This window comes from Panicum hallii, chromosome 6 (genome assembly GCF_002211085.1).
Source record: "Panicum hallii strain FIL2 chromosome 6, PHallii_v3.1, whole genome shotgun sequence".
NCBI lineage: Eukaryota > Viridiplantae > Streptophyta > Magnoliopsida > Poales > Poaceae > Panicum > Panicum hallii.
Genome location: NC_038047.1, coordinates 39,981,498 through 40,007,421, shown reverse-complemented (window position 1 = coordinate 40,007,421; position 25,924 = coordinate 39,981,498). Strand labels below are relative to the sequence as shown.

The 25,924-nt window shown below is 47.7% G+C and overlaps 3 protein-coding genes and 1 long non-coding RNA gene across 5 annotated transcripts; 2 read left to right on the top strand and 2 right to left on the bottom strand.

Moving 5' to 3' along the window:
• Positions 1-342: 342 nt before the first annotated feature.
• On the bottom strand, positions 343-1,707 carry LOC112897294 (protein HVA22-like). 2 transcript variants are annotated; one of them, XM_025965569.1, is made up of 5 exons: positions 1,446-1,706; positions 1,272-1,298; positions 1,004-1,126; positions 702-882; positions 343-604 (listed from the first exon to the last, which is right to left on the bottom strand). In XM_025965569.1, the coding sequence occupies exons 1-5, from the start codon at positions 1,490-1,492 to the stop codon at positions 581-583; spliced, it is 402 nt and encodes a 133-aa protein (XP_025821354.1). In that variant the 5' UTR covers positions 1,493-1,706; the 3' UTR covers positions 343-580. The 2 variants fall into 2 exon arrangements, with proteins under 2 accessions (XP_025821354.1, XP_025821355.1); XM_025965570.1 differs by lacking the exon at positions 1,272-1,298 and having other exon boundaries at positions 1,446-1,707.
• A 1,946-nt stretch (positions 1,708-3,653) lies between these two features.
• LOC112897647 (IAA-alanine resistance protein 1) lies at positions 3,654-10,210 on the top strand. Its single transcript, XM_025965999.1, has 11 exons — positions 3,654-4,692; positions 4,804-4,887; positions 4,981-5,030; positions 5,728-5,779; positions 6,515-6,619; positions 6,949-7,187; positions 8,593-8,745; positions 8,862-8,969; positions 9,370-9,471; positions 9,562-9,606; positions 9,707-10,210. The coding sequence occupies exons 1-11, from the start codon at positions 4,332-4,334 to the stop codon at positions 9,857-9,859; spliced, it is 1,452 nt and encodes a 483-aa protein (XP_025821784.1). The 5' UTR covers positions 3,654-4,331; the 3' UTR covers positions 9,860-10,210.
• Positions 10,211-12,126: 1,916 nt separating this feature from the next.
• LOC112897479 (putative clathrin assembly protein At1g25240) lies at positions 12,127-14,058 on the bottom strand. The gene has a single exon (XM_025965779.1). It carries the CDS (start codon positions 13,556-13,558, stop codon positions 12,374-12,376), a length of 1,185 nt encoding a protein of 394 aa, XP_025821564.1. The 5' UTR covers positions 13,559-14,058; the 3' UTR covers positions 12,127-12,373.
• A 10,886-nt stretch (positions 14,059-24,944) lies between these two features.
• LOC112898423 lies at positions 24,945-25,924 on the top strand. Its single transcript, XR_003229824.1, has 3 exons — positions 24,945-25,004; positions 25,396-25,494; positions 25,709-25,924. It is a non-coding gene; the product is annotated as an uncharacterized LOC112898423 (long non-coding RNA).

Here is a 25,924-nt window from a genome sequence, read left to right as displayed (position 1 = left end):
ACTTAGTTTAATACTTTATCATTAAATATGGTTCTTCGTTTCATTGCATCGTGCTTATTTGTTCTTCATCCGGTTTATCGTTGGTTTCAATCTAGATTTTCTTCCGGTTTATCGTTGGTTTCAATCTAGATTTTCTTGATCCGCATTTTATACTTAATTTCCTTGCATAATATTTTAGAAATAGCTTTCTAGTGATCTTATGAACCTATATTTCGAGTTTCCTAGCGTTTGGATCTAATTTGCTAAAGTTCTTGAAATTTAGAAGTTTCATCTGTTTGCTTCCGTGCGAAATTATTTTGAGTTGCTCCCATTCACCCCTCCTCTGGTCGCATTTTTCGGTCCTACAGAAGTTTAACACTCAAGTTGATGGGATACGCGAACATTACATCCTATCGTTCTTACTGCAGAAGCAGTTCGTGCAACTACGGGGGCTACAGTACATACACATTGAGAGTTCGATCAGATACATGATACGCCAAAGGAAGGTGCGCCGGTCCTCCAGAGGCAGCGATATCTAGGGCACATGAACAGCATCATCTGCAGAGAAGTCGTTGCTGGTCTCTGCCGGATCTCGCCGGCTTCACTGCACATGGTCGTGTTCAGTCTGCGAAAAGAAATGTTCGGAAGAAAGGAACATAAAAATTAGCACGCACGGAAGAAGGCAGAGACGTCTGAACATGGAAGCAGTCTTGATTACCTACCTTGGCTATGTGCACCTTCTGATCGTCGTCGGCGGCGGCGGCGCCCATGCGGAGGTGCCTGGCGCGGTACTTCCTGAGCTGGTCCCTGACGAGCTTCTCGTAGATGAAGGAGGCGCCCTTGAACTGCGGCAGCACCAGCCACGCCACGAACAGCAGCTTCACCGGGTACCAGATCGGGATCCTGTCAGAGCATCGTCGTCAGAAATGTATCCAGGAGAGATCAGGCGTCAGACTTGATGAGCGCGAAGAGCTAGCGGCTGATCTCCAGCGAACACCGTGGCGGCGGGGCGCGGTTAAATTACCAGTAGAGCACGGGCTCGGCGACCATCTCGAGCAGGGTGATGAAGGAGTAGATGATCCAGTAGGACAGCCACTGCTCGTCGTCCACCTTGGTCGGGCTCTCCATCGCGCACACCGACGCGTACCTGCGCCACCACGCCCCAAAAAAGAGTTTGTTTTTTTCAGAGTTCTCAGTTTCTCACGCGCCGCGCGCGCTCTGCGGCGACTGATGGTAGAGTAAAGCACCAGCGCTCGGCAAATCGATCATGGATGGATGGATGCTGGACTTACAGTGGGTAGAGCAGGGTGATGCTCGGCCTGCGAATTGAACAGAAGATCGAGCAACACAGCACACAACATCAGACCAGGCAGCTCGCAGACTTGCAAAAGGATCGAGAAGAAACGGAAGCAACGATCGGCGAGAGAGACGGCTTGGGAAGAAGGTGCAGGGGATTCTGAACATACCCGGCGACGGTGTGGAGGTGGGTGATGAGTGCCCACGACTTGCCCATCTCTCCTTCGGATCGACCGCCCGCCCGACCGACTCCGCTCAAGGCACAAGTGCACAACCAAACTCCACAACACAGTGACCAGATCGACGCGTGCTCAGCTCGGCTCCTTGGCCCTCCAAATTGCTAGACGCCGGCAGCGTCCGCGAGAAGGAGAGGCAGGTTTCTTCGGCGGATGGGACAGCGGAGATTCAGTGGGGGCGCACAGGGGGTGGGTAGGCTCGCTTCGCTTTATACGCACTAGAGCGGCAGGTGGCGACGGCATCGGGTGCTTGGCTTGGACGTGGCGCCCAGGGATCACTTGGAGCCCGAAGGTATCGTGGTCTCGGTGCACACGGCCCGGGAGCCTGTACCTGTACGTTCTCGAAAGGTCCTCCTCCTTCCTGCGGCACGAGGCGAGGTGATGGGGCTTTACGGTGGGTGTGGGTGGGTCGGCCGGCCGTCGGCGGTCGCCCGCCGCTTTGCGCCTGCCCTCGTCGGCTCGGCCGGGCCTGGGTGGGGTCCTTGCGGTGCGCATTGACTTCCGGTCCTCTCAGGCCTCAGGGCGGCACGTGGCGACACGTGTGGGACGGGCGACGGCGCGCGTGCCCACCTCGCAGGGTGAACCGCGGACTCAGCAGGAGCAGCCGGCCCCGTCCTGAGGGCCCTGGCTTATCTCGCGTGGCCGTGGCTGTTGCATTTTTATGCACCCAAATGGGCCGGTTTGGGCCATATGGATCGGGACCCTTTTCTTGAACCAATCTGGGCCTTGTTGTTGTCCTCGTGCCCTAAACATCGAAGAACATCCGAATTTCGAAATGCCACTAAACTTCCCATCGAGTTGTTGCACCATCGGTAACTTCTGAATACTACTGCGTGGTAGTTAAGTAATATAGCAAAAGCGTCGTCCATATATAATTTTCTTGAAGAAATGTCGTCATATATGATATCAACATTACTTTAAAGGACATCGTAGACATACACATGCAAAGGTTTGTTCAGTTATGTGCTAGAATACAAGCAGCCAAGCCTGGAACAATAAAGTTAGACAGCTGTGAATTTCGTGTATAGCACGGCACTAGACATTTCTGTCTTTCAACCACGAGGACATTGCGCATCCTGAGCATCTCCAACAGATTACTCGTACCACACATCCAAAACGCACTCTCTCCATTACCAATAACTACTTTTATATTTTTATATTTTTTAATGGTTACTGCAGCAGACTATCAAAATCCAATCATCAAGAATATAGTAGAGGGATGAATCCCCTTCATTTAGGTGAGAGGGAGTTTGTGCTTTGTTGATTACCGAAAACTTTTACATAACGGGAATTGGATTGGTAATCTGCTGGAGCACCTCCAATCACCGAAACATCAACTTTTGGTATTAGGAAGAGTGATGAGTAATCTATTGGAGATGTTCTAATACCAACACATCACAACTAAATTCTAAAACCTTGGTTGCAAGTCCATGCTCCACAATCTTTTGCAAAGAGACCACAGCCTATTATACTGCATCCCCGCACACAAAGAATGTATCTCTGCCTCGTGAAAAATAAGCCATTTCGACTCGATCAAAATTTATGGTTTAATGTTTGAGCCTACGCGCGACCTCAATTATTTCTGCCAAAAAACAAAAACTTCGCATGATGAGTACGATGCGCAAGTGCAAGATACTCCGAGCTGACATACTGAAATCCGTCCTCTTGTTCCTAGGTCTCTCACCGAATCTTCAGTGTCTGTGATCCGTTCACCAAATTCTCGCCTGTTGCTAGCATGCCTGTCGCGACGTCCTAGATCAGCCGGAATCTCCGAGTGATCCTGCTTCCTGGCTGCTGCTACCGCTAGGCCCGCTGGACCGGTGGTTGAACAAGGCCAAAGGCCGGTGACGCGCGGCACGGTCAGAAAGGACGTACGCTCTCCCATCTGGCAGTATTGCCGGTCGGCGCGGCCAAGGACAGTTAGCTGAACTGGTGTTAGACTCCATGTCCCAGAAGAAGCTGGGCCACGAGTGGGGTGAGGGAGCTAGCACCGGCCAGATGCGGCGCGCTTGCGCTTACCATGGACCCTGGCCCAATCACTCAGCCCAGCCTGAACGGCTGAACCTATCAAGAAAGGTCGGCGAGAGAGCTGGAGATGGCGCCGACGTTCCTCCAGGCTGCAAAAGCCAGAAGTGAGCAGTCGAGAAGCAAGGAAAGGCAAGCTCTGGAACATGAGAGAAAAAGGATGTTGCTCCACTGACGGACTGATGCAGTGATCCACCCTGCATTATTTCTCCCGTCTGGCCCGTCTCCCCTCGCCAAACCTGCAACCACCGCAACCTTGGCATCGCGATGAGCCATTCCGATCGCCCGACTCCGTCGTGTTCCTCTCGAGCTCTCGTCACCGACCTGTTATCGCCTGCCGTCCGATGATCCTTTCTCTCCTGTAGTCACGTCTTCGACCCCTCGCCGTGCTCTCGGGATTGCAGAATCCTTGCTTGCCACCGACGCAAAGCGTACGCCGCGGCGTACGGGGAGCACGCGCGAGCCCGGAGAAGCTTCCGATTCCCCCCGCCGTGGAGTCAGAATTTCTCAGCGCCGGTGCTCGATCCGAGGCTCCGCAGACCGCTAGTGTCGCAGCGAGCCGGTGTAATTCGTTTTCGTTTTGTTTTAATTTTATAATTTTCCACGAGTTAATTGAGGGGTGATTATAAATTCGGATGGACATGGACGCGGTGACGTTCGGCGTGGTGGTGGGCATAGTCGCGCTCCTCTTCGTGCTCGTCCTCGTCGTCACCATCGAGGGCGTCTGCAAGCGCCCCTCCGCCTCTTGATTCGCCCGCTCCCCCACCCAAAACCCCCCGCGCGCGGGCCCCCACAATGCGCCGCCGCAGCCTCGCCGCCCTCCTCCTGCTCCTGGCGGCCGCCGCGGCCGTGCCCGCCCCCGCCGCCGGCCACTCGGACGACTCCTCCTGCCCCTTCCACGACCACGCCGGCCACGGCCACGGCGAGCCTCCGCACGACCACGGGCACGGGCACGGGCACGGGCACAGCTGCGGCGGCGGCGCGGACCACGAGCACCACCACGGCCGCGACGAGATCCAGCGGCGGCTGCTCCCGGAGGAGATTGCCGAGGAGGCGGATCTCGAGCTCGAGTCCTTCGGTTACGACGAGCACGACCACGGCCACCACCATCACCACCACGGCCACGGCCACGGCGGCACGGAGGCGTCGCCAATGGGTTAGGCATTCTCGTTCCGATCCCGCTCGATTTTGCGCCGGAGGCGCGATTTCTGTCAGTGGTTTGGTTTACCCCGAGGCGATCGACTGATTTGGGGATTCGATCGGGCAGGTGTGTGGCTGAGCGCGATGGGGTGCTCGCTGCTGGTCAGCATGGCGTCGCTCGTCTGCCTCATCCTCCTCCCGGTCATATTCTGTGAGTGCCCCCTCCTCCCTCCCTCTGGCCCAGGGGATTATCTGCTCGCCCTTCTGCGCAGGTTCTGATTGTGGATTTCTTCCTGTTTTGCAGTTCAGGGGAAACCATCAAAGGCCATGGTGGATGCACTTGCAGTGTTTGGGGTAAGTGAGGAGTCTGAAGCTGTTAGAAGGTTTTGCTAAATCGAGCTAGCAAATGGATATGTCTGCAATCTACTCAATTCTGTGTTTACTTGGCTCTTTCTTTAACCCCTTAACAACCACTCACTAACTACATAGCCAATAGTACATTACAATTGTCCTTTTACATTCTAGTGACTAGTGAGTGCAGCCTGAAATTAATCTGCCCCCGAGTTAATATTCTGTGATTACAATTTAATAAACAGCCATATCTGCATTTGCTGAAAGTCACAAACGTCAATTATCTGTTGTCTTATGAATTTGCATCATGTGTGGACAATTGGCTCTACATTTGAAATGTCGCTGGTAAAATTATGTCCATGATGGATTAAATAACTTCGAAAATTCAGGCTGTATTGATATGTTCTCTGCCCTTGTTTTGTTAATATCTTTTCTTTTTCTGATGCACTCTGTATATCAGAACATATTTTAGCAAATGAATGGGCAATGCAGTGCAAAACAAACTTACGCTTTTTAGATATTTGAAATAAGTTTATATCAACCATGAGGTTATGCCCCCAAATTTTGAGATTATTTAGCTTATTTATAATGTTGTCTTGCACCAATATTCTTTTTGAAGTCCCATAGTATCAATCTAATCTTACTACTTTGCTCAGAATCACTTATGTGCTTTTCTTGTTTGGTTTTGATGTTTCTACAGGCAGGAGCAATGCTTGGAGATTCATTTCTTCATCAACTGCCGCATGCTTTTGGTATAACCTTTGATACATGCTAAGGTCTTTTTTTTGGTTCTTTTGTTTTAATTTGTGCTTGCTTTGTATTTAACTAGTCACTGTTTCATGTTTCCCATCACCAATATCAATTCTCATCAGGTTCAAACTGTTTCCGTATCTACCATAGTTATATTTCTGTCCCCTATCGCTTTCTCAAGGATGTAGTATATTGCCTCCCATGTTTTCACTGCCATAGGAGGGTATCTTGGAGCATAAATGATGGGTGGGATTTTGCGAAGGACAAATGAGAAATGATCCATTTACTCCATTGTAACTTACAACCCCTAAATCAAGCTGCTTGCAATTTAAGATAGAAGCATGGCTGCCAAACAAATTTTGTCTACTGCCCAATGCTCTGTTAAAAGCGCTAAACCCATGAATCATGTACTAGGTAAACCAGTTGGATTATGATCAAAGTGTATTGTTTCCTACCATCTATTGCATGTTTTTTTTATGTTGTGCTAAGAGTTATTAAACTGTAAATGTTGAACCTCAAAAACATCACTGTATGTCGCTCATGCTAGCATCACATTGATATCTGGGCCACCTCTTAATATTTTCCACACTTTGCACACATGGGTACAACCGCTATTGTATATTGCATTCCTTCAGTTTCGTTCTGTTACTTGTCTTGTACGTGCAGATGCGGTTCTTTTACTTCATGCACATTAGATGACCCTTTCTCACTTACCATATTTTTCTATTGTTTCTCAGGTGGAGGGCATTCTCACTCGCATGATCATGAGGGTCACGACCATGCTCATGAGCATGCACACGCACACTCACTGGAAGATCTTTCTGTGGGGTTGTCTATACTATGTGAGTATATCCCCCCCACATGTCCAATTGTGTTTTGTTTTATAACTTCAGGTTTTAGGCCTTTAGACACATTTTTTGCAATATGTGGATGCCCCCTTCTTGACTGATTTTTTTTCCCGGAACGTTTCTTGACTTATGTTGTTGCAGACTGTTTCTTTTAGCCCGAAGTATTAAATCCACTCTGCCATTAATCACTATAGCTCTTAATGAAATGAACTTATTCCAAACATTTCATCGCTCAGCAATTTCTTTTCTCCATGTGTCTAACCTCCTTGATCTATTTTCTTTCTCCATATGTCTAAAATCTTGCTGGCAACTGTTTTGTGCAGTTGGCATTGTACTCTTTTTTATTGTTGAGAAGATTGTGAGGTATGTTGAAGACAATTCTCAAAAAGGGGCACATAGCATGGGTCATGGACACCATCATTACCATCATAAACGGCATGATTCTAGTGATAAGACCAAATTGAATCATCAGAAGAATGATGATGATGGTAAAGAGACCAATCAAACTGATGAGGAACCTTTGGTTGATGGCACGACTGCAAAAGTAACTACTATACGCAAGGTACATCTAATATCCAAACAATAGAAACTACCCTATATGTTTTCCCAAGCCACCACTAATGTACTCTTTGTGCAATTCATTTGCCTTTGGCAAAGGGAAAAAAAGGACAATAGGAATCTGGAAGTTCACAAGTTTTGTGAACAAAAGAAGCCATGGAGGAAATGTGCATAGAAATTTTTTATGAACCTTGCAAATTGTTTTTAGGAACCATAGCTTATTTGGAGTCCAAAAATTGCAGACAATATCTAGTTCAGCCAATGGAAAATATAATTCCCAGGCACATTTTATCACACATTGTATGGCAAAATGTGGAACAGAACATCTTATTGAGCGTATAGTTTATCTCCTCAAGTATAGGAAACCATAAACTATGAAAGCTAATCAGCAGACAACAGCTCTAAGAAAGTGTGGTGTATCACAACTGTGGTAGGCTGGTGGCAATTCAAGCACTGACCAAAAAGACGAAAATCAAACAGTCAAAGTCTGTCAGTAAAAGATATAGCTGAAGGGAAAATACCAACTATTTTTTTCGCATTTGGTGAAAATTAAAACAAGAGGTGCTGGCAATCAGGTTGAATATACACTTAACGAATGAATTCATTTAAGTTCCAAAAGAACATAAAGGTCCTGGTGGCACTACTGCTGACCCATATGTGTATGCTAAAAGTTGATCAACATAAATGATACCTCATTATTGCCCATTTGTCATCTGAAGGTAGCTTTGCCTGATTTATCCTTAAAATACTTAATTCTTTTTCATAATATGGTGCCATGCACTGTAGTACCAAATTTTCTTATAATGATTTTCCCTGCCAGAAGCTGTTCACTGTTTGCACATTAACTTAATACTCCTTCTGTCCTTCAAAGAATGTAATTTTAGTTTTTGTTTCCCAGACATTGGTGTGAAAGCCAAATGACTTATGTGCCCCTAATTACTTGCAGTCAGTTGCCATGAGAGCACGATAAACTGTTCGGCTCCTTCTCCAATTATAGCGCATGCACTTTGTTACGGAAATGAGCACAATGGAGGGAGTATAGGCAGCACATGCATTTGTGCAACTAGCTTACTAGTTGGTCCAGTTTCTATAGCGCATCTTTGTTCTTCCTACTCAATGGGGTTAATGCATGAGTCACACCTCTTGGTGCTGAGAATGGTTTCCCACCACTCAAGCATAAGAAAAGATTTAGGCTATAAAGTGCAGGTTTTAACCCTGTGCATGTAGGTGCACTAAGCATAAGAGAAGTGTAGCTGATGATCTAAGGTCAGTAGTTTTGTCGTATCTTATCGGAAACTGTTAATTGCATGCTTGATACTCTATTGTTTTTGCACTTCTGAAAAATCATGTGATATGCATTTTAGGATCACATGACCCAATTATGAACTTGATGTGCCTGTAATGAACAGAGAAGCTCTTCTGCTAGTTCCAAAGCCACTGATGGAGAGCACGCAAATTCTGAAAACGAACCTGCCCCTGACAAAGCATTAACAAGTGATGGTTCATCCATTTCAAACTCTAATTTGGTGTTTGGCTACCTCAACCTTTTCTCAGATGGTGTTGTAAGTCTATCGCCTGAACCATGTTTTGTGTTTCACACAAATACATGTTTGTATGCTATATTTTCTGAACTTCTTGCTAGCTTGGATTTTGATGGAAGTTCATGTGAATGATGCAGCATAACTTCACTGATGGGATGGCTCTTGGGAGTGCCTTTTTGCTACATGGTTCCGTTGGTGGCTGGTCCAGGACTTTATTTCTGCTTGCACATGAACTTCCCCAAGAGGTTATATTTGTCACTAGAACAACTTAAATTTCACCATTGTGCTTTCAGTGTGACTACTGATGCATTCTAGTCTAGCTTTACTTTCTGGCAGTTTTACATGGTATTAGTGCTGAATGCTGATATCAGTATCTAGTCAATATCTGACAAAACTAGTTCATGGTAAAATACTATTCTGGAGGTATTCTGCGAATATATAACATCTATTAAAGTAACATCATTTAATATTCTATTCTGGTTTCTGGGACCAGATTAGAACAGTTAGTTAGATGGTCACTTCAAGCATTTAGTACTACTTTTCTTTATCATCTGATACATATAGGATGCTTGGTTCCAAACTTCCAATCACTGTGTTTTATTTTAGAAATTGTTGATGGTAAACTTTGTATTCTTTCTTGTTAAGGTTGGAGATTTTGGAATCCTTGTGCGATCAGGATTCACGGTGTCTAAGGCCTTATTTTTCAATTTTCTCTCTGCATTGGTTGCTCTTGCTGGAACGGCACTAGTAAGTTCTTGTTCTTTCAGAGTTTTTTTTCTCTCCCAAAGGTAAAATGATTTTTTCTGGATATAACCCATTACTCTACTCCATGTGCAGGCATTGTCTTTGGGTAAAGATCCAGGGCATTCTTCCCTGATTGAGGTATGCCCTTTCCTGAAATACATTCCTGTTTTACTGCTGATTGATCTCATTGTTGGAGTTAATTCACAACCCGGCTTGCCAAAACTGTCATCTTTTACAGGGATTCACCGCCGGTGGTTTCATTTACATCGCTGTCGCGGGAGTCCTTCCGCAGATGAACGACCAGAAAACGACCCTCCAAAGCTCAATAGTTCAGTTGATTTCCCTGGCGATGGGGATGCTGGTCGCTCTAGGCATTTCTCTGGTAGAATGATCTGAACCTCCAGTTCACCAGTGCAGCTTTAGATCGCACAGCAGTTACTCCAATCCGGTATAATTCTTGAACAGCTCCAGCCTGGAAGATGGGGGCTCTAAGTCTGAACACTTCATAGAAATTTTGACATCTGATTATAGATTCACCTGCATGGTTGGCCGTTTTCTTTAGGAGAAACACAAGAGCCACAATAAATCACACAGCAGGGTAACAAGCCGACCACCCCTGAAGACAGTTCGGAGTGCAGTTTGGCCGAGCAGTTAAAAGGCACCCCCGTTTGTACCAACTAAACTCTTCACCTTCCTTTGGTGCCGACTCGTGACAGGAATCATTAACAGGCGCACAGTGGAACCCCTATTTCCTGGCGGAGGTGCTGGCCCTTTCGACGGCATCACCCGCTTGTCGCGGCAGCGGTGGCATGGCTTCACGTTCTCTGCCCGTGATCCTGTCCCCATGCACCGGCAGGTAGGCCAGTTCCGGTCAAATGGGAACGGACAAGATCTACCTCCGTATTCTCCATCCCGGAACTCTGGCTCGTCCGGACACTACCAAACTTCGCGTACAATCAACCAACCTTGTTCTCGTGCTGGTCGAATGTTTTCTTCCATTCGTCCGGTTTCCTTGCGCTGTTCCGGCAGTAACTTCCACAGGACGATGGAGGACCCCTTGGTAGGTTGGGTCGATAGGCATTTGAGGTGATCACAAGGCAAGGGCGCATGAGTTACTGCTCGGTCCTTTGTTTCGACCTGCCGATCTCCCAGCATACGGTGTTGTCCCCAAACACTTAAATTGTGTACAGGAACAGAAAGACCATGGTCGACGGACACGGATGTGAAGCCTCAATAATTGCGCGTCGCGTCGTGTCAGGCAGAGGATGGTTGGTTGGTCAGTGGTCACCGATCGCAGATCCGAAGCTCCGACGCGCGCCTTGCCGACTTGCCGACTTGCAAGAACTAGAAATGGAACCAGAACTCGAGAGATGATAGAACTCTTGCGAGTGTGAAATGTGTGATGGTAGTGCTCTTCCAATCATGAAACCATTATGCGAAATGACCGGGTTTCGTGTGTTTCTCAAAAATTTCAAACGTCAAGCCATCTGATTTAGAATAGGACGCTCCTCCTTACTATCGTCTGTAGGGGCGTGTTTAGATCCTCTCCAAATTCCAACTTTTTACACTCTCTCTCCATCACATCAATTTTGGGACACATGCATGGAGCAGTAAATGTATGTAAAAAAATAACTAATTGCACAGTTTAATTGTACATCACGAGACGAATCTTTTAAGCCTAATTAGTCCATGATTAGATAAGATTTGTCAAATACAAACGAAAGCGCTACAGTACTCCGGTTTATAACATTTGCAATTTGGGGTGCATCTAAACAAGGCCTAGGTCATCCTACGAAAACAGTGAGTAATGCATCACGAAATATTGAATTGTACTTACAAGTTAATCCTATGTGATTACATGTTGCGTAAACAACTCATAAGAGTCTTTATGCTTACAAGTTACACCGGTTAGAAGTTGCAACTGATATATGTTCAGGTGTTTGCAAGATTATTCACACCGCTTACAAGTCAAATTAAAACAAGTGATACTATTTATGAGTGTCCTACGGATTGTAGCTTAAGATGTCTTACATATATATTCTCTTTGTTTCAAATTATAGTTCGTTATGTTTTTTAGAAAAAATTATAGTTCACTATAGCACCAAAACGAAGATGTAATCACCTTTGCACCCTCCTCCCTTATTCTAATGCCTAATTTTTTTTTCTCCAGTGGACCACGATGTAGTAACTAATGAGAATATTATAGCTAGAAATGGTATTGCCGTGCTAGATTGAATGCACCCACCGTTACTAAGGGCGTTTTTGTTTCCAGGAACTAAACTAACATCAAACGTGTTGTTACTATTTAGGAGTATTAAATATAGTCTAATTACAAAACTAATTGTACAAATGGAGATTAATTTGCAAGACGAATCTATTACGTATAATTAGTTGATGATTTGCCAATATGGTGCTACAGTAAATATATGCTAATGATGGATTAATTAGGCTTAATAGATTCGTCTCGCGAATTAGCTTCCATCTATGTAATTAGTTTTATAATTATCTCATATTTAGTCATCCTAATTAGCATCCGAAGATTTGATGGTTGATGTGATAAGGAAGTACCTGGAACCAAACATCCCATAAAAGATGAACATGATGATACCACTTTGGAATGAGTACATTTGACTTGACCAACAGTCTAGTGAAACAAAATTTGAGCAAAGTATGCAACAAACCTCTCGGAAAAAAAAAGAATCCACGAGAAACCTACTGTTTTGGAGCTTAGGGAGTGAATCCAGAATTTCACATTCATTCCCCAAGTCCCAGGACGACATACATCTATATTTACAAAGATTCACTCTCTGCTCTAATCCAAAGTAGGTCAAATTGCTAAACGACAAATCTTGAGAAATTATTTAGGCTAATCCGATGGATCAGATGGCCGTGGCACTTACCATCTCTAAACCAACAAGTCTCTGCAACCCGCCACGGCGTCCCACGGCGCGGCCACGAACGGGTTCACGTAGCCGCCGAAATGCCCCTGCCTGGCGGCGGCGGCAGCGGCATCGTCGTCGTCATCGAACACCACCCACTCTTTCGTCACCACCGTCCTCGACGCCAGGCCGGTTTCCTCCACGGCGACCAACGCCTTCGATTCCGTCTCCGGCACCCTGCTGCCTTCCTCGACGACGTGGCTCATGATGATCTTCTCGAGCTCCCTGATGTCGCCGTCCGGGACGCGCTCCACGGCCGGGAACTCGGCGGCGTTGAGCACGCCGAGGCCCCGGCACAGCTCGAAGTAGGACGACAGCTGCGCGCTCTGCTCCGCGGCTTTCCTCAGCACCCGCATCCCCTGCACTCCCCTCCGCCGCCTCGCTGCCGCCAGCGTCTCCCCCGGCCGCCGCCGCGGCGTCGTCGGGGCCGAGCCGAGGACGGCGACGAGGAACCGAGCAATGCCGGTGCATATCTGGCTGTAGACCTCGAAGATCTCGATGACGACGCAGTCCATGGCCTCCAGGATGAGGCCCTGCTCCATGCCGTCCCCGTACGGCCGGATTTGCATGAGCAGGTCCAGCAGGTGCTGCTGCTTGGTCAGGCGGTCGAGCCGCGCGTCCTCGTCGTCGGCTTCGCCGCTGGCGGCGTCGAGCTCCTGGGCGGTGAAGAGGGAGCGGGTGTCGAGGAAGCGGAAGTAGGCGCGCACGAACGCGGAGAACCCCGACGACTTGGACGGCGGCGACGAGCGGTCGCGGAAGTCGGCGAGGTCGAAGGGGACGCGGCCGAGGCGCGCCGCGCGGGGCGCGAGGTCGGAGCGCAGCAGCAGGCCGTGCGCGAGCATGAGCGCCTTGAGCGCCACGGCCCAGCACCGTGTCCGCCCCGCCCGGCGCGCGAGCGCCCACATGAGCGGCTGCAGCGCCGGCGGCGACGCGCGCGCCAGCGCGAACACGCGCGACGCGCTCCCGTAGTCCACGGACCGCTCGTCGTGGCTGGTGGCGCGGATCACGGCCGCCTCCATCTCGGGGCTCCGCAGCGCCGCGGCCAGCCCGGAGCCCGGCGGCCGCAGCGCCGCCACGCGCGTCAGGTACAGGCTCCTCCTATCCTTGACGGCCGCCGCCGCGCGCCGCCACCACTGCCGCGCATTCGTCATCCCCTGCTGGCCGCCGGCGCAGACCCACCACCTGGCGTCGCCGCCGTCCCCGGCGCCGGCGCCGAGCTCGACGCGGCGCGGGAAGATCAAATCCACGACGGTAGCCAGCTCAACGCCACTCCGGACGCGTTCTTGGCCGCTCGAGCTTCCGGCGGAGATGAGAGCTCGCAGAAACAAGAAGCCAGGACAACGAGATTACTGAACGGTGGGGAGAAAGAGGACCGAACAACGCGCCAAGAACGTGTCAGGCAGTAAGGTAGGGGAGACGAAGGAGGTGACGCCAAATGGTCGGGCATGGGAGGACCGTACCGGAGGAGAGAGGGCAATGGCCAAATGGTACAGAGGTGGTGCCGTGGTGGTGGACGGTGGAGGGCCAGGTCAAGCTTTTCTAATTCTGATGAAGCCCCCCCCCCGAAATCCTGATCGTGTCTCGTCGACGCAGAGCCGCAGAGCCCCCATTCTTGCGTGCACACTACCAGCAGCTGAGAAATCCCAGAGTCGCGTGTACACTACCAGTAGCTGAGAAATCCCAGCGTTCTAATTTCTAAATGGAGCTTGGACACTGTTTTGGTAAGAACATTGTCATTGTTCGAAAAAATAAACACGTGCCCTCTCTCTCTCTACATATTTGACCAAATTTATCAAAAAGAGTATTAACATATCGCATTAAATAAATAAACAATCACTACATATTTTTATAATGAATGTAATGATGTTTCTTTAATATTGTAAATATTATCGTTGTTTTCTTGATCGAACTTAGGATAGTTTAAAACGGATTCAGAATCCTTAGGGATGGAGGGAGTACTAAATTTGTAGGAACCAACTAGAAAAATCATATGATATGTTTGATTAATTGGTAATTCCTTCCTTTTAATTTGCAAGCTCCGCATACTTTTGATGAAATGCTGATGGAACACTGGAATTTTGCAGAAATTATACCGTTCCATACGTAAGATGTATATTCAGAAAGAGTAAGCACTGGTGACAATTTGGGCAATCAGTTGGTGGATGTGGGTACGACTACGGATCAGAGTACCATACATTGCACCATCGTACCAGACATGCTCACACTAATTTCAAAAAAAAAAATGTTTGTTGCATTATTGCTTGGTTAGACTCTGGGTATATCTTTAAAATGATGTGTGTAAGAACTAGTATTTGACCTGACGGCGTCACATGGTTGGTCACCTGTACGAGTAGACTAGAGGAAGGCAATGGTGAGAATCATCCTCTTCAATAATTTGATGGGGATGCATTGTTCTAGCTGTTATAGACTGGATATGGAGCACATTGCTTGGAAGGAACATTCTTGCTGAGTTCTGGGTCAAAGCATGATCACATGAATGAACAATATATTTGCCAACGGATTATGATGCCAAATTACAAGTTGATGGAGGCTGTGTTTGTGTGAATCTATGAAGCTGATGATAAGCAGCATACTAAGTTGTCACACACCAGAAAATTCCAGGTTGCTCCATGAAGTTGAGAAGGTAACTTCATATGTATGCATAGTTGCTCTGGAGAAATTGAGTTCTACACATGCTGCTGCAAAACCAAAGGTAAAAATGTTTCATGCCATTAACAGGGTTCATATTTGCAACCACTAGCGGAGGATGAATTAAATTTGAGGTATGGCGAGCAACATATTTGAGCACATATTATCCATGAAAGTATAAGAAAATAAGGTAAATAGATAAATATGTAGTGTATTTATCAAAAAAACAAGGTAAGGCAACGGCCATACCTTGCCATGCTGATCCTCCGCCACTGTTTGCAACCCAATTTTACTTCTGGGACAAAAAGATCAAATGTGCTTGGCTGCAATTTTAATTAATTTCTTCAAAATTCACTATAGGATGTTGCTCCAAGAAGTTGAGAGTAACTTCATATGCATAGTTGCTCTGGAGTAATCGAGTTCTACAAAGGTTTCCCTATGCCATTAACAGGGATCATATATATTTGCAACCCAATTTGAATTCTGGGCCGAAGGTCCAATGTGTTTGGCTGCAATGTTTTTCGAAAGGATGTTGCATCTCTCTCTTTTGGGTAAATATTTTATTCTATTTGTTTATCCGAATATGAGTTGGTACAATAAAAAATCTTCTTCATAAGGCAGTCACAATTGGAAATGTGCTTGTTCTTAGGCTCGTAACTCCATAAGTCATTGGTTCCAATCCCAAAAATTCGTAGCAGAAAATTGACAAATCAGAATCATCTATGATTTTAACTAGGGAAGCAGGTGCTGTGTCACTGGGTTATGTAATGGTCCTGTCTTCAAAATTGTTTTCTTATGTCCAGGAAATATAGCTATTATTCACAACGGGAGACTTTGGCTCCTACTTTTTACAGTCAAAGCCTTAGCACCTGTGTTGTTAATAATTGATAGAAAAATAATGCTATTCTAAAAAGGTACAGCTATTCAAAAAATCCCAGTATGTGATGCGAACGCGCTTACATAAATATAAGAGTTCAATTGATAATAGTTTCCTTGTCAACACAAGTACAAGCTTGCAATAGACTGGCCATGTTCTTCCATATGTTCCATTTTGGCCTCAAAATAACAAATGGACTATTATTTTTATCAAGTTGCATGCGAGAATGTACATTTTATCATATTAGTTTGATTCATTGTATGATTGTTTTGCAAGAACATAGAAAATCCTTGCTTGGTCTCTATACGATTTTTTTTTCTCAGAGGTACAGCTGGGGCAAATAAAGAAAAAATATAGTTCCCATGATAGTAAAACCACCTATATAGCCACTACTTTGTTTAAGATCTTTTCACTACATGTTCGAAAAGAAAAACAGAGACAGCCTCACTAAGAAAGATAGAGAGAACCTCGCTGACCTTATCATATATCAGTCGGTGGTAAACATTCTTGAAAGCTGTTTAGTTTTGCAGCACTTGCTTTTCCTGGTTGGCAATCGAGAAATAATAAAATGTCCATTGAGAAATATTTCATGCCAAGATTAGGCACAAGGGAAGAAAGGTCACTTTTTTAACTGGGGTAGGGACATAGTATATAGTCCATTTAATAATCTACATGGCGAACTAGGAGATTGGTATCCCTGTTTGGCGGAAGTCCAAAATCTAAAGACATGTGAAATATGAATGAAACAGCCATAATAATCTCTATGGTAATTGATAGATCCGTCAGCTCAAAGCCAACATTAGGAGTATGATATCTCGTCTCGTCAACCAGTGCTGCATGCCTGCATGGCGGAGCCCGCGTTCGCCGTCCCCTGTTCGTGATTTCCATCCTCTGTCACTGCTGCAGCATTTCGTCGAACACTTGTAGGGCATCCAGCGGAACAGGCTAGCGTCGAGCTGTCGAGCGTGGAAGGACGTCCCCGACCACGACCGCCTCGGGTTGAGCAGTTGAGCTGCAGCGGCGCCGGAGGCCGGGCCGGCGGAGGCGAGGGCGACGCCCGCCGCAGGGGCTTGTCGTTGCCAGTCGGCCCAGTGCAGGCTTGCGTGGACGGCGGGGGCCCCGTGCACCTATCAACAGAACGGCTGGGCCAGAACAACGTCACGGCCCTAAGCTCCCTCCGCCGAATACTAGGGCCCAGCAGAACACACTAGGCCTAGGCTCGCATGCTTTGTGAGTTGTGACTGCCAGTCGGCCCAGTGGACGTTCGCGAGGACGGCGGCCGGGCCCCCCCGGTAGTTAGTGAGAGTGCACGCGCACCTGTCAACAAAACGCCTGGCCCAGAGCACCGTCACGGCCCTAAGCTCCCCAGCCTAATCCTAGGGCCCAACAGGACACACTAGGCCCAAAGTCCGCAACACACTCAGAATTATTTTAAAAAAGGGTTAAAAATTAAATTCAAAAAAGGTGCCGATTTGGAAAATTTCGAAAAATGGGTACCTCCCGCCCGACCAACGGGCGGGAGGAGTGGGGCTGGAAGCCTCCCGCCCATCCAACGGGCGGGAGGTGCCAAATCTTTTTTTAGGCCCCTCCCGAGGGCCTCTTCACGAATAAGAAAACTCTTATTCGCGAAGAGGCCCCTGACGCGGCCGCGGGGCATCCCGCCCGACCAACGGGCGGGAGGTGCCCACTTTCACCTCATGTGTAATATTTGCCGCGTTGAGTTTGTATCAGACAAGGACAGCCCCACGATGGGTTCGCTTTGGACCGATCGACGAGTAAGCTCTTTAATTTACTGTTGTACATTTTACCGGCGCAGTTGTGTACACTACACCAAAGCAGCTCAATTTCGTCGGCCAGATGTAATTTCGTCGGCCACAATCAAGCCGACGAAAATAGACTGTTTATTTCGTCGGCCAGCACAGGCCGACGAAATTAGAACTTATTTCGTCGGCCCATTCAGACCGACGAAAAAGTGCTCATATTTTCATCAGCTAAGATCTGGCCGACGAAACAAATGGACCACTTTCGTCGGCTTGCCCTAAGCCGACGAAAATAAGTCTAATTTCGTCGGCCTGTGCTGGCCGACAAAATTAGAGGTACCCTAATAGCCCGATCGGATCTCGTTCTACGCCCCCACACGCACGGTCTTCTCTCACCCGCGCCCGAGCCCCCCGCCCCCACCCCCCCTGAAGCGCCCCGACCCGAAGATCAAGGCTAAACCATATATTAATTACCGAATAAGGTCTCCGGCATAATACATGTTACATCAAGTGGAGTCCAGAGTCATACAGAGCTTTATTCAACAAGTACACGAGGGGTAATGCGACAACACAGGGCTACACAGCACAACCATAGGATAACGACTAGCATGACGGCATGTAGGACTAGCTCTTCATCCATCACGGCTCCACTCGATCAGCTTGGGTGCGGACACGATCTACTCACAGTCTTCTGGCACAAAGTTAGGATCCTCTGGAGAAAAATTAACAAGGGTTGAGTACAAGAGTACTCAGCAAGTTCCACCTCACCCTACGGGAGAGGAATGATATGCATGACGCACATTAAACACAATGCATTAGCAATGCAACTCATGGTATGCAACTCTTCCCGACACAACCCACAGTAGATAGCTCACTAGTTGTCAGGACCACACCGTAGCCTGTCCATTCCGTGGACACGGACCATTCGAATGGATTCTACACTCTGTAGAGGTCGTACACTGTACCCACAAGCTCGACTGCCCGAACGGACAACCGACATAGCCGACACCCAGCCGTGGTCACGCCCTAGCCCGGCCGCACAAACCCTCGGGCCCTGACCCCAATGGTCTATACCCGTGAACCATCCCTGCGACCATCTGGCTAACCAGTGGGATTAGGCTAAGTCCGGCCCATAACGGAACCTGTGGTCGTACTAAAGTAAGCTAGGTGAGATGTCAAAACAACTCGGTCCTTATGGTTCACCAGGGCAGCAACCATCCCTCAACATGTTAACTCGAACCTACCTCCACGGTAGCACTCACCTGCCAGTCTACCACCACGGTAGCGCCGGCTCCAGCATACCCAGCTGCCCTAGGCTCAGCCAAATCCCTTCATATCCAAGTCTCAACTCTGGATATGCATAACTACTCATATGCATGTATGAGCACACTCAATCACTCAAGCACCGGTATATGTAATTGATCCTAAACTAGTGCTACACTAGACGTCCTCACATGGATGCAACCGCTCACGTAGGGGTTGATAAAACTTGCCTTCGCTTACGTACGCGTCGGCGGTGGTGGCTTCCTGCTCGCGGTATGGGTCTTCTGGCTCCAGCCCGCTGTACTGGCCTTCGTACTCCTTGGCAGGCTCCTCCTCGGTCACTCCGTGATCTACGGCGGAAACGGCACAACCGGCAAACAAACACAAGCAGGCTATAAAATAAGCTCAAATGGAGATGAAAATAGGAGGAATAGATAGTATATGATTTGAGGAGAGTTTAGAAAAAAGAGTAATGTGAAAAGGAGTTGATATGAAGGAGGTATTGGATTTACAGTATTGGTTGGCATTTAAATAGAATGCTTTGGATTAGGTGCTCACGATCTGGTGAGTGTTTTGGGCCTTTATTAGTATTGCGGAGTTAATGGTCGGGGAGCTGCTTGCCATCTCACCTTGGCACGGAATAGCTCGAGGAAGAGGGTCAACTGTTGGAGCTTCGTCTCGTGAGTGAGCTGGGCTCGTGACAAGTGGTTCAGCTAGCGGAGTGAAGCGGCTCGGTGTGCTTGGGCTGATGATGGGGTTCGTCATGGCCTTGCTCCTTTTATAGGTGAGGGGAGCAGCAGCGGCGTCGCACAGGGACGGGTGAAACGCCCCGGTCTAAACAACCGGAGCTAAACATGTATTTAAACACCAGAAAGCAGTCTCTGGCGAAAATACATTACACAAGTGGTGCCACAGTCATACATAGCTTTATTTAATACGTTCGATTACAATAATAACATAAACTAGGAATACAACAATAGCGGTGATAAACGCGAGGGTAAACTCTTCATCTGACATGGTGGCTTCTACTGCGACGGCACCACTCCAGACTTGGGTATAGGGCACGAACTACTCGCCTTCCTCAGGCACAAAATTAGGATCCTCTGCAACAAGTCATAAACGGGTGAGTACAAAAGTACTCAGCAAGTTCCACCTCACCCTACGGGAGGGGAATGACATGCACGACACACATTAAGCACAATGCATTAGTAATGCTTCTTATGGTATACAACTCTTCCCGACACAACCCACAGTAGGTAGCTCACTAGTTGTCAGGACCACACCTTAGCCTGTCCATTCCGTGGACACGGACCATTCGAATGGATTCTACACTCTGCAGAGGTCGTACACTGTACCCACAAGCTCGACTGCCCGAACGGACAACCGACATAGCCGACACCCAGCCGTGGTCACGCCCCAGCCCGGCCGCACAACCCTCGGGTCCTGACCCCAATGGTCTATACCCGTGAACCATCCCTGCGACCGCCAGGCTAACCAGTGGGATTAGGCTAAGTCCGGCCCATAACGGAACCTGTGGTCGTACTAAAGTAAGCTAGGTGAGATGTCAAAACAACTCGGTCCTTATGGTTCACCAGGGCAGCAACCATTCCTCAACATGTCAACTCGAGCCTACCTCCACGGTAGCACTCACCTGCCAGTCTACCACCACGGTAGCGCCGGCTCCAGCATACCCAGCTGCCCTAGCCTCAACCAAATCCCTTCATATCCTAGTCTCAACTCTGGATATGCATAACTACTCACATGCATGTATGAGCACACTCAATCACTCAAGCATCGGTATATGTAATCGATCCTAAACCAGAGCTACAACTAGACGTCCTCACATGGATGCAACCGCTCACGTAGGGGTCAATGAAACTTGCCTTCGCTTATGTACGCGTCGGCGGCGGCAGCTTCCTGCTCGTGGTACGGGTCTTCTGGCTCCGGCCCGCTGTACTGACCTTCGTACTCCTTGGCCGGCTCCTCCTCGGTCACTCCGTGATCTACGGGCGGAAACGGCACAACCGGCAAACAACACAAGCAAGCTATAAAATAAGTTCAAATGGAGATGAAAATAGGGGAAATAGATAGTACATGATTTGAGGAGAGGATCAACTGTTGGAGCTTCGTCTCGTGAGTGAACTGGGCTCGTGAGAAGTGGTTTAGCTAGCGAAGTGAGGCGGCTCGGTGTGCTTTGGCTGATGACGGAGTTCATCACGGCCTCGCTCCTTTTATAGGCGGGGAGAGCAGCAGCGGCGTCGCACAGGGACGGGCGACGGCGTGGGCTGCGGCAGCTCGCCGTCAGCTCCAACAGTGGCAGCACTGGAGACGCGAGCGTCGAGGCGGCAAAGCCGGCGAGGACGCTGCAGCGGCGTGGGCAAGGTGGGGACGCGGAGGTGGGCGGCACGGCGCGGTGCCGGCGGCAGTGCGCGGTCCCGTCGTGGGGCCGGTGTGTCGCGCGTGCGCGAGCGAAAGCGAGCACGGGTGGGGGATGGCAGGGAGGTGCGTCGGCTTCCTTTTTAAATGAGGTGAGGTGGTTCGCGCGGCGGAAAAATATCTCGGCCGGCGCTGTGTGCGACGACCCTGATTTATGGCGAGGTGGAGCCTACCAACAGATGAATCACAACCTATATACTACGTACTCAAGTTTAACCAGGAGACTAACACTTACCTTATTGGAGCGACAAAGCCACGAAGGAACGCACACCTTTAAGTGGCTAGCAACTTATCTACCTTGCTCATGGGTGAATGGCAAAAGGGGGGTCCTATTTATAGATCAAGGGGGATGGTGCTGCCAGTGAAGATAAAGAAAGCACCGGAGAAGGAAAACAGAGGGGAAAGGGAAATGGAATTCCTCAAGGACTTATGCGCAATTTTAGAAAACTGCAGGGACTCATCTGTAAGGCAAAATTTTCCATCAATCCAAAACTCAAATGAAGAAATGCCTAAAACGAAAGTTGAAGAGTTTTTCAAACTCTACAACATTGCTTTAGGGCTCAAATTCAAAAACTCAAAACTTATGTTTTTACACATGAATTTTTGAATAAAAGTCGGATTTGAATTGCTTTTGTCCTAAAGGGTAAAACTTTATAAAATTCAGGACCTAAATGCAAGCATTTATGACACGTCATGATGACGGGATAGACTTGTCATAATGGTTGGATAGACATGTCATTATGACGGGATAGGCTTGTCATAATGGTTGGATAGACATGTCATTATGACGGGATAGACTAGTCATAATGATTGGATAGACATGTCATCATGACTCGTATTTTTACACTTTAGTCCTGAGTAAATTTAAAAGTTACTTTTGTAAATCAAATATTTGCATAAAAGGCCTTGTACTTTTATAAAATTACGCAAACACCCTTACTTTGCATTTCTTTCAATAGTAATGAAAACTGGGATGTTACAAACCTACCCCACTTAGGTTGAATCTCGTCCTCGAGATTCAGCTTCACCACTAAAGAGACTGGGGAACTCGGCTCGGAGCGCATCTTCTCTCTCCCAAGTTGCTTCTGCTTCAGAATGCCCACTCCACTGGACTCGACAAATTTTGACTGCTGAGTTGCGGGTTCTCCGCGTCACAATATCTAGAATTTTTACTGGTACTTCTTGATATCTGAGATCATCCTGCAGGTCGATTGTTTCTGGGGCCACCTGTTCTTCTGGTACTCGCAGACACTTTCTGAGTTGGGACACGTGGAATACATCGTGTACATCTGACATCTCTGCTGGCAACTGAAGCTTATAGGCTACTGCTCCCACTTTCTTGATAATTGGGAAAGGTCCAATGTAACGTGGGGCCAACTTTCCCTGTACCTGGAATCTGCGTGTGCCGCGGATTGGTGAAACTTTAAGGTACACATAGTCCCCAACTTCGAAGCTGAGAGTACGCCTTATTTTATCAGCGTAACTTTTCTGGCGGGACTGAGCTGCCTTTATATTCTCTCTGATTTCCGCTATCTTTTCTTCTGCTTCCTTAATAAAATCCGGGCCCTCAATAATGCGGTCACCGACTTCAGTCCACATGAGCGGTGTGCGGCACTTCCTCCCGTAGAGGGCTTCAAACGGCGACATCTTCAAACTGGATTGGTAGCTGTTGTTGTAAGAGAACTCCGCATATGGCAAACTGTCTTCCCAATTTTTACCATAAGTAAGAACACAAGCTCTTAGCATGTCTTCAAGGATCTGATTAATTCTTTCGGTCTGGCCATCAGTCTGGGGATGATAGGCTGAACTGAAGTCCAACTTTGTACCAAGTGCTTCATGTAACCTGCCCCAGAATCTCGAAGTGAACTGGGTGCCTCTATCTGACACAATCCTCTTAGGTACTCCATGCAACTTCACAATACGCTCAATATATAATTTGGCTAATTTATCCCCTCCATAACTGGTACGTACTGGGATGAAGTGTGCCACCTTAGTAAGTCGATCGACAATTACCCAAACCGAGTCATGGCCGCTCTGGGTTCTTGGTAGACCGGTGATAAAATCCATACTAACTTCATCCCACTTCCATACTGGAATTGGTAGCGGTTGGAGTAATCCACTGGGTTTCTGGTGCTCTGCCTTAACCCTTTTGCACACATCACAATGAGCTACGAATCGGGCAATATCCCCTTCATACCATTCCACCAATACTTCTCCTTAAGGTCCAGGTACATTTTCGTAGTGCCGGGGTGAATGGAATAAGTGGAGTTATGGGCTTCATCCAAGATGGTCCTGCGAAAATGACCTTGCTTAGGCACACATAATCTTTTCTTGAACCACAAGACTCCATCCTTATCTATCCTGAAATCTGGGGCTTTGCCTTCACTGTTGCGATCTTTAATCCATACCAATCTTTCATCCTCCATCTGAGCTTCCTTAATCTGGTCATCCAGGATGGGATGAACACTAAGATTGTGGTTGCAAGAGTGGCGTATAACCCTTAGGTTTAACTTCCTCATTTCTTCACTCAGCTCTGGGGCTTGCGTAACTAGGTGATGGCAATATGCTTACAGGGAATGATGAAGTTATGGCGAAGAAGGTAGGCGCTTTCATGATTATCTGGGAATTATGGCGTGGTGCGGTGACCCGAGAGGCTTCTATAGAAAGGGGCGAGATGATTTTTGTCGTAGGTGCAAGCATGCGTATGCTGGTTACTGAAAGGAACGAATGTACTAACGCAAGGTAAGAGTATAAAATAGTCTGCCTAGTAGTTACGTAATACCTCATATAACGTCAGTATTATTTTACGTTACCTATTTAATTGCAACATAAGTTTTATTTTAGTGGTTGTTGGAAATTGAGGTGGCTCTAATACCCACTAAGTTGAGGACCTACCCCTATGACACACCAACTCAATTCAGAGTCGGTCGGCTTCTAGTTACTTAGTGTATCGGGTCCTTTTGATGGCAGAGCCGCCTTTAGCTTCCGGGAGGTAGAGCCTACCAACAGATGAATCACAACTTATATACTAAGTACTTAAGTTTAACCAGGAGACTAACACTTATAAAAACACTTACCTTATTGGAGCGACAAAGTCATGAAGGAACATACATCTTTAAGTGGCTAGTCCAGCACTCACCCTGCTAGCCCTACCACAACTCATCTACCTTGCTCATGGGTGGATGCCATGGCAAGGGGGGGCTCTATTTATAGGTCAAGGGGAGCCATGGTCTCACTCTTACTTAGTGAAGAAGGACCTAGAGGGTTGCCTTGAAAATATCTCGCTCTTACTTAGTGGAGCAGATTCTAGAGGGTTGTCTTGCATTTCTTTCAATAGTGATGAAAACTGGGATGTTACACCCCCCCGCCCTCGCCGCCGCCTCGGGCGCGCAGCCCCACGCGGCTCGGCCCCGCGGCCACCGCCGCCTCCCGCCCGCGCGGCCCCCGCGGCCGCCGCCTCGGGCGCGCGGCCCCCCACGGCCCCGCGCGGCTCGGCCCCCGCACCGCCGCCGCCTCGGGCGCGGTGCCCCGCGCGGCTTGGCCCCGCGGCCACCGCCGCCTCGGGCGCACGTCCCCCGCGCCGCCGCCGCCCCCGCGCCCCTCTGCCCCGCGGTATGTACTAAATGATCCTGTATTTGACAGTTATCAAATGGAAGATATGCGGTGAACAATTTATGGCAGTAAAGTTCGCTAGTGTAGCCTGGATAATGTTCTAACTTATCTACAATTCTAGTTTATATATAAATGTTATGTACTAAATGTCTAAACACAATTCTTAAGCAAGAAATATTTGTTTGCATATGCACTAGTAGGTTAGTAGCTTTCATTTATTTTCTGAATTCTGTACAAATGTAGTCCCATGTGAACCAAGATAAGAACAAGTTAAAGACTTCTGTAAACCTGTTTTTGGCAATCTTTTGAACAAATAGCGCAAGTGCAAGGTGTTCTATAGTAAAAGATAAATAATACTATCGTTTTTCATGTCTAAACACAAAATTTGCAGGTTTGTTGAGGGGGATTTCGATACATATGTATCGCATATTAGGGAGCCACATGTGTGGGGTGGCGAGCCAGAATTGTTCATGGCTTCCCATGTTCTTCAGTAAGTAACTGTATATGTATTTTGATACATGCATTTCAAAATTTGTTAGCAGCAATCCCTAACATTTAAGCTTACTAACTCTTGTGATCTTGTCTAAAATGTCTATCAGTGCAGTGTCATCATTAGTTGAATAGTCAAATAGTGCCGCCATTACATGCAACTGATAATGGTCACTAGAATGCATTCTCATGATACACTACTACTTTGTGCACAGGATGCCAATAACTGTTTACATGCACGATGAAGATGCAGGTGGTCTGATAGCAATTGCGGAATATGGCCAGCAGTATGGGAAAGAGGACCCAATCCAGGTCTTGTATCATGGTTTTGGCCATTATGATGCTCTACAGATTCCAGCAAAGATTGGTTCAAAGCGGAAACTGTAGAAATTGTTCAGTTCAAAATTGAAAAGGTAAGTCATGAGGTGATA

Excerpts from the sequence above, each read along its gene's own strand:
- LOC112897294 (XM_025965569.1), bottom strand. The coding sequence starts at position 1,492 with ATGGGCAAGTCGTGGGCACTCATCACCCACCTCCACACCGTCGCCGG. Across the intron at positions 1,127-1,271 it reads ATCACCCTGCTCTACCCACT|GTACGCGTCGGTGTGCGCGA; the intron begins GTAAGTCCAGCA and ends GTGGTGGCGCAG. Across the intron at positions 883-1,003 it reads GCCGAGCCCGTGCTCTACTG|GATCCCGATCTGGTACCCGG; the intron begins GTAATTTAACCG and ends ATGCTCTGACAG.
- LOC112897647 (XM_025965999.1), top strand. The coding sequence starts at position 4,332 with ATGCGCCGCCGCAGCCTCGCCGCCCTCCTCCTGCTCCTGGCGGCCGCC. Across the intron at positions 4,693-4,803 it reads CACGGAGGCGTCGCCAATGG|GTGTGTGGCTGAGCGCGATG; the intron begins GTTAGGCATTCT and ends TCGATCGGGCAG. Across the intron at positions 7,188-8,592 it reads AAGTAACTACTATACGCAAG|AGAAGCTCTTCTGCTAGTTC; the intron begins GTACATCTAATA and ends TGTAATGAACAG.
- LOC112897479 (XM_025965779.1), bottom strand. The coding sequence starts at position 13,558 with ATGACGAATGCGCGGCAGTGGTGGCGGCGCGCGGCGGCGGCCGTCAAG.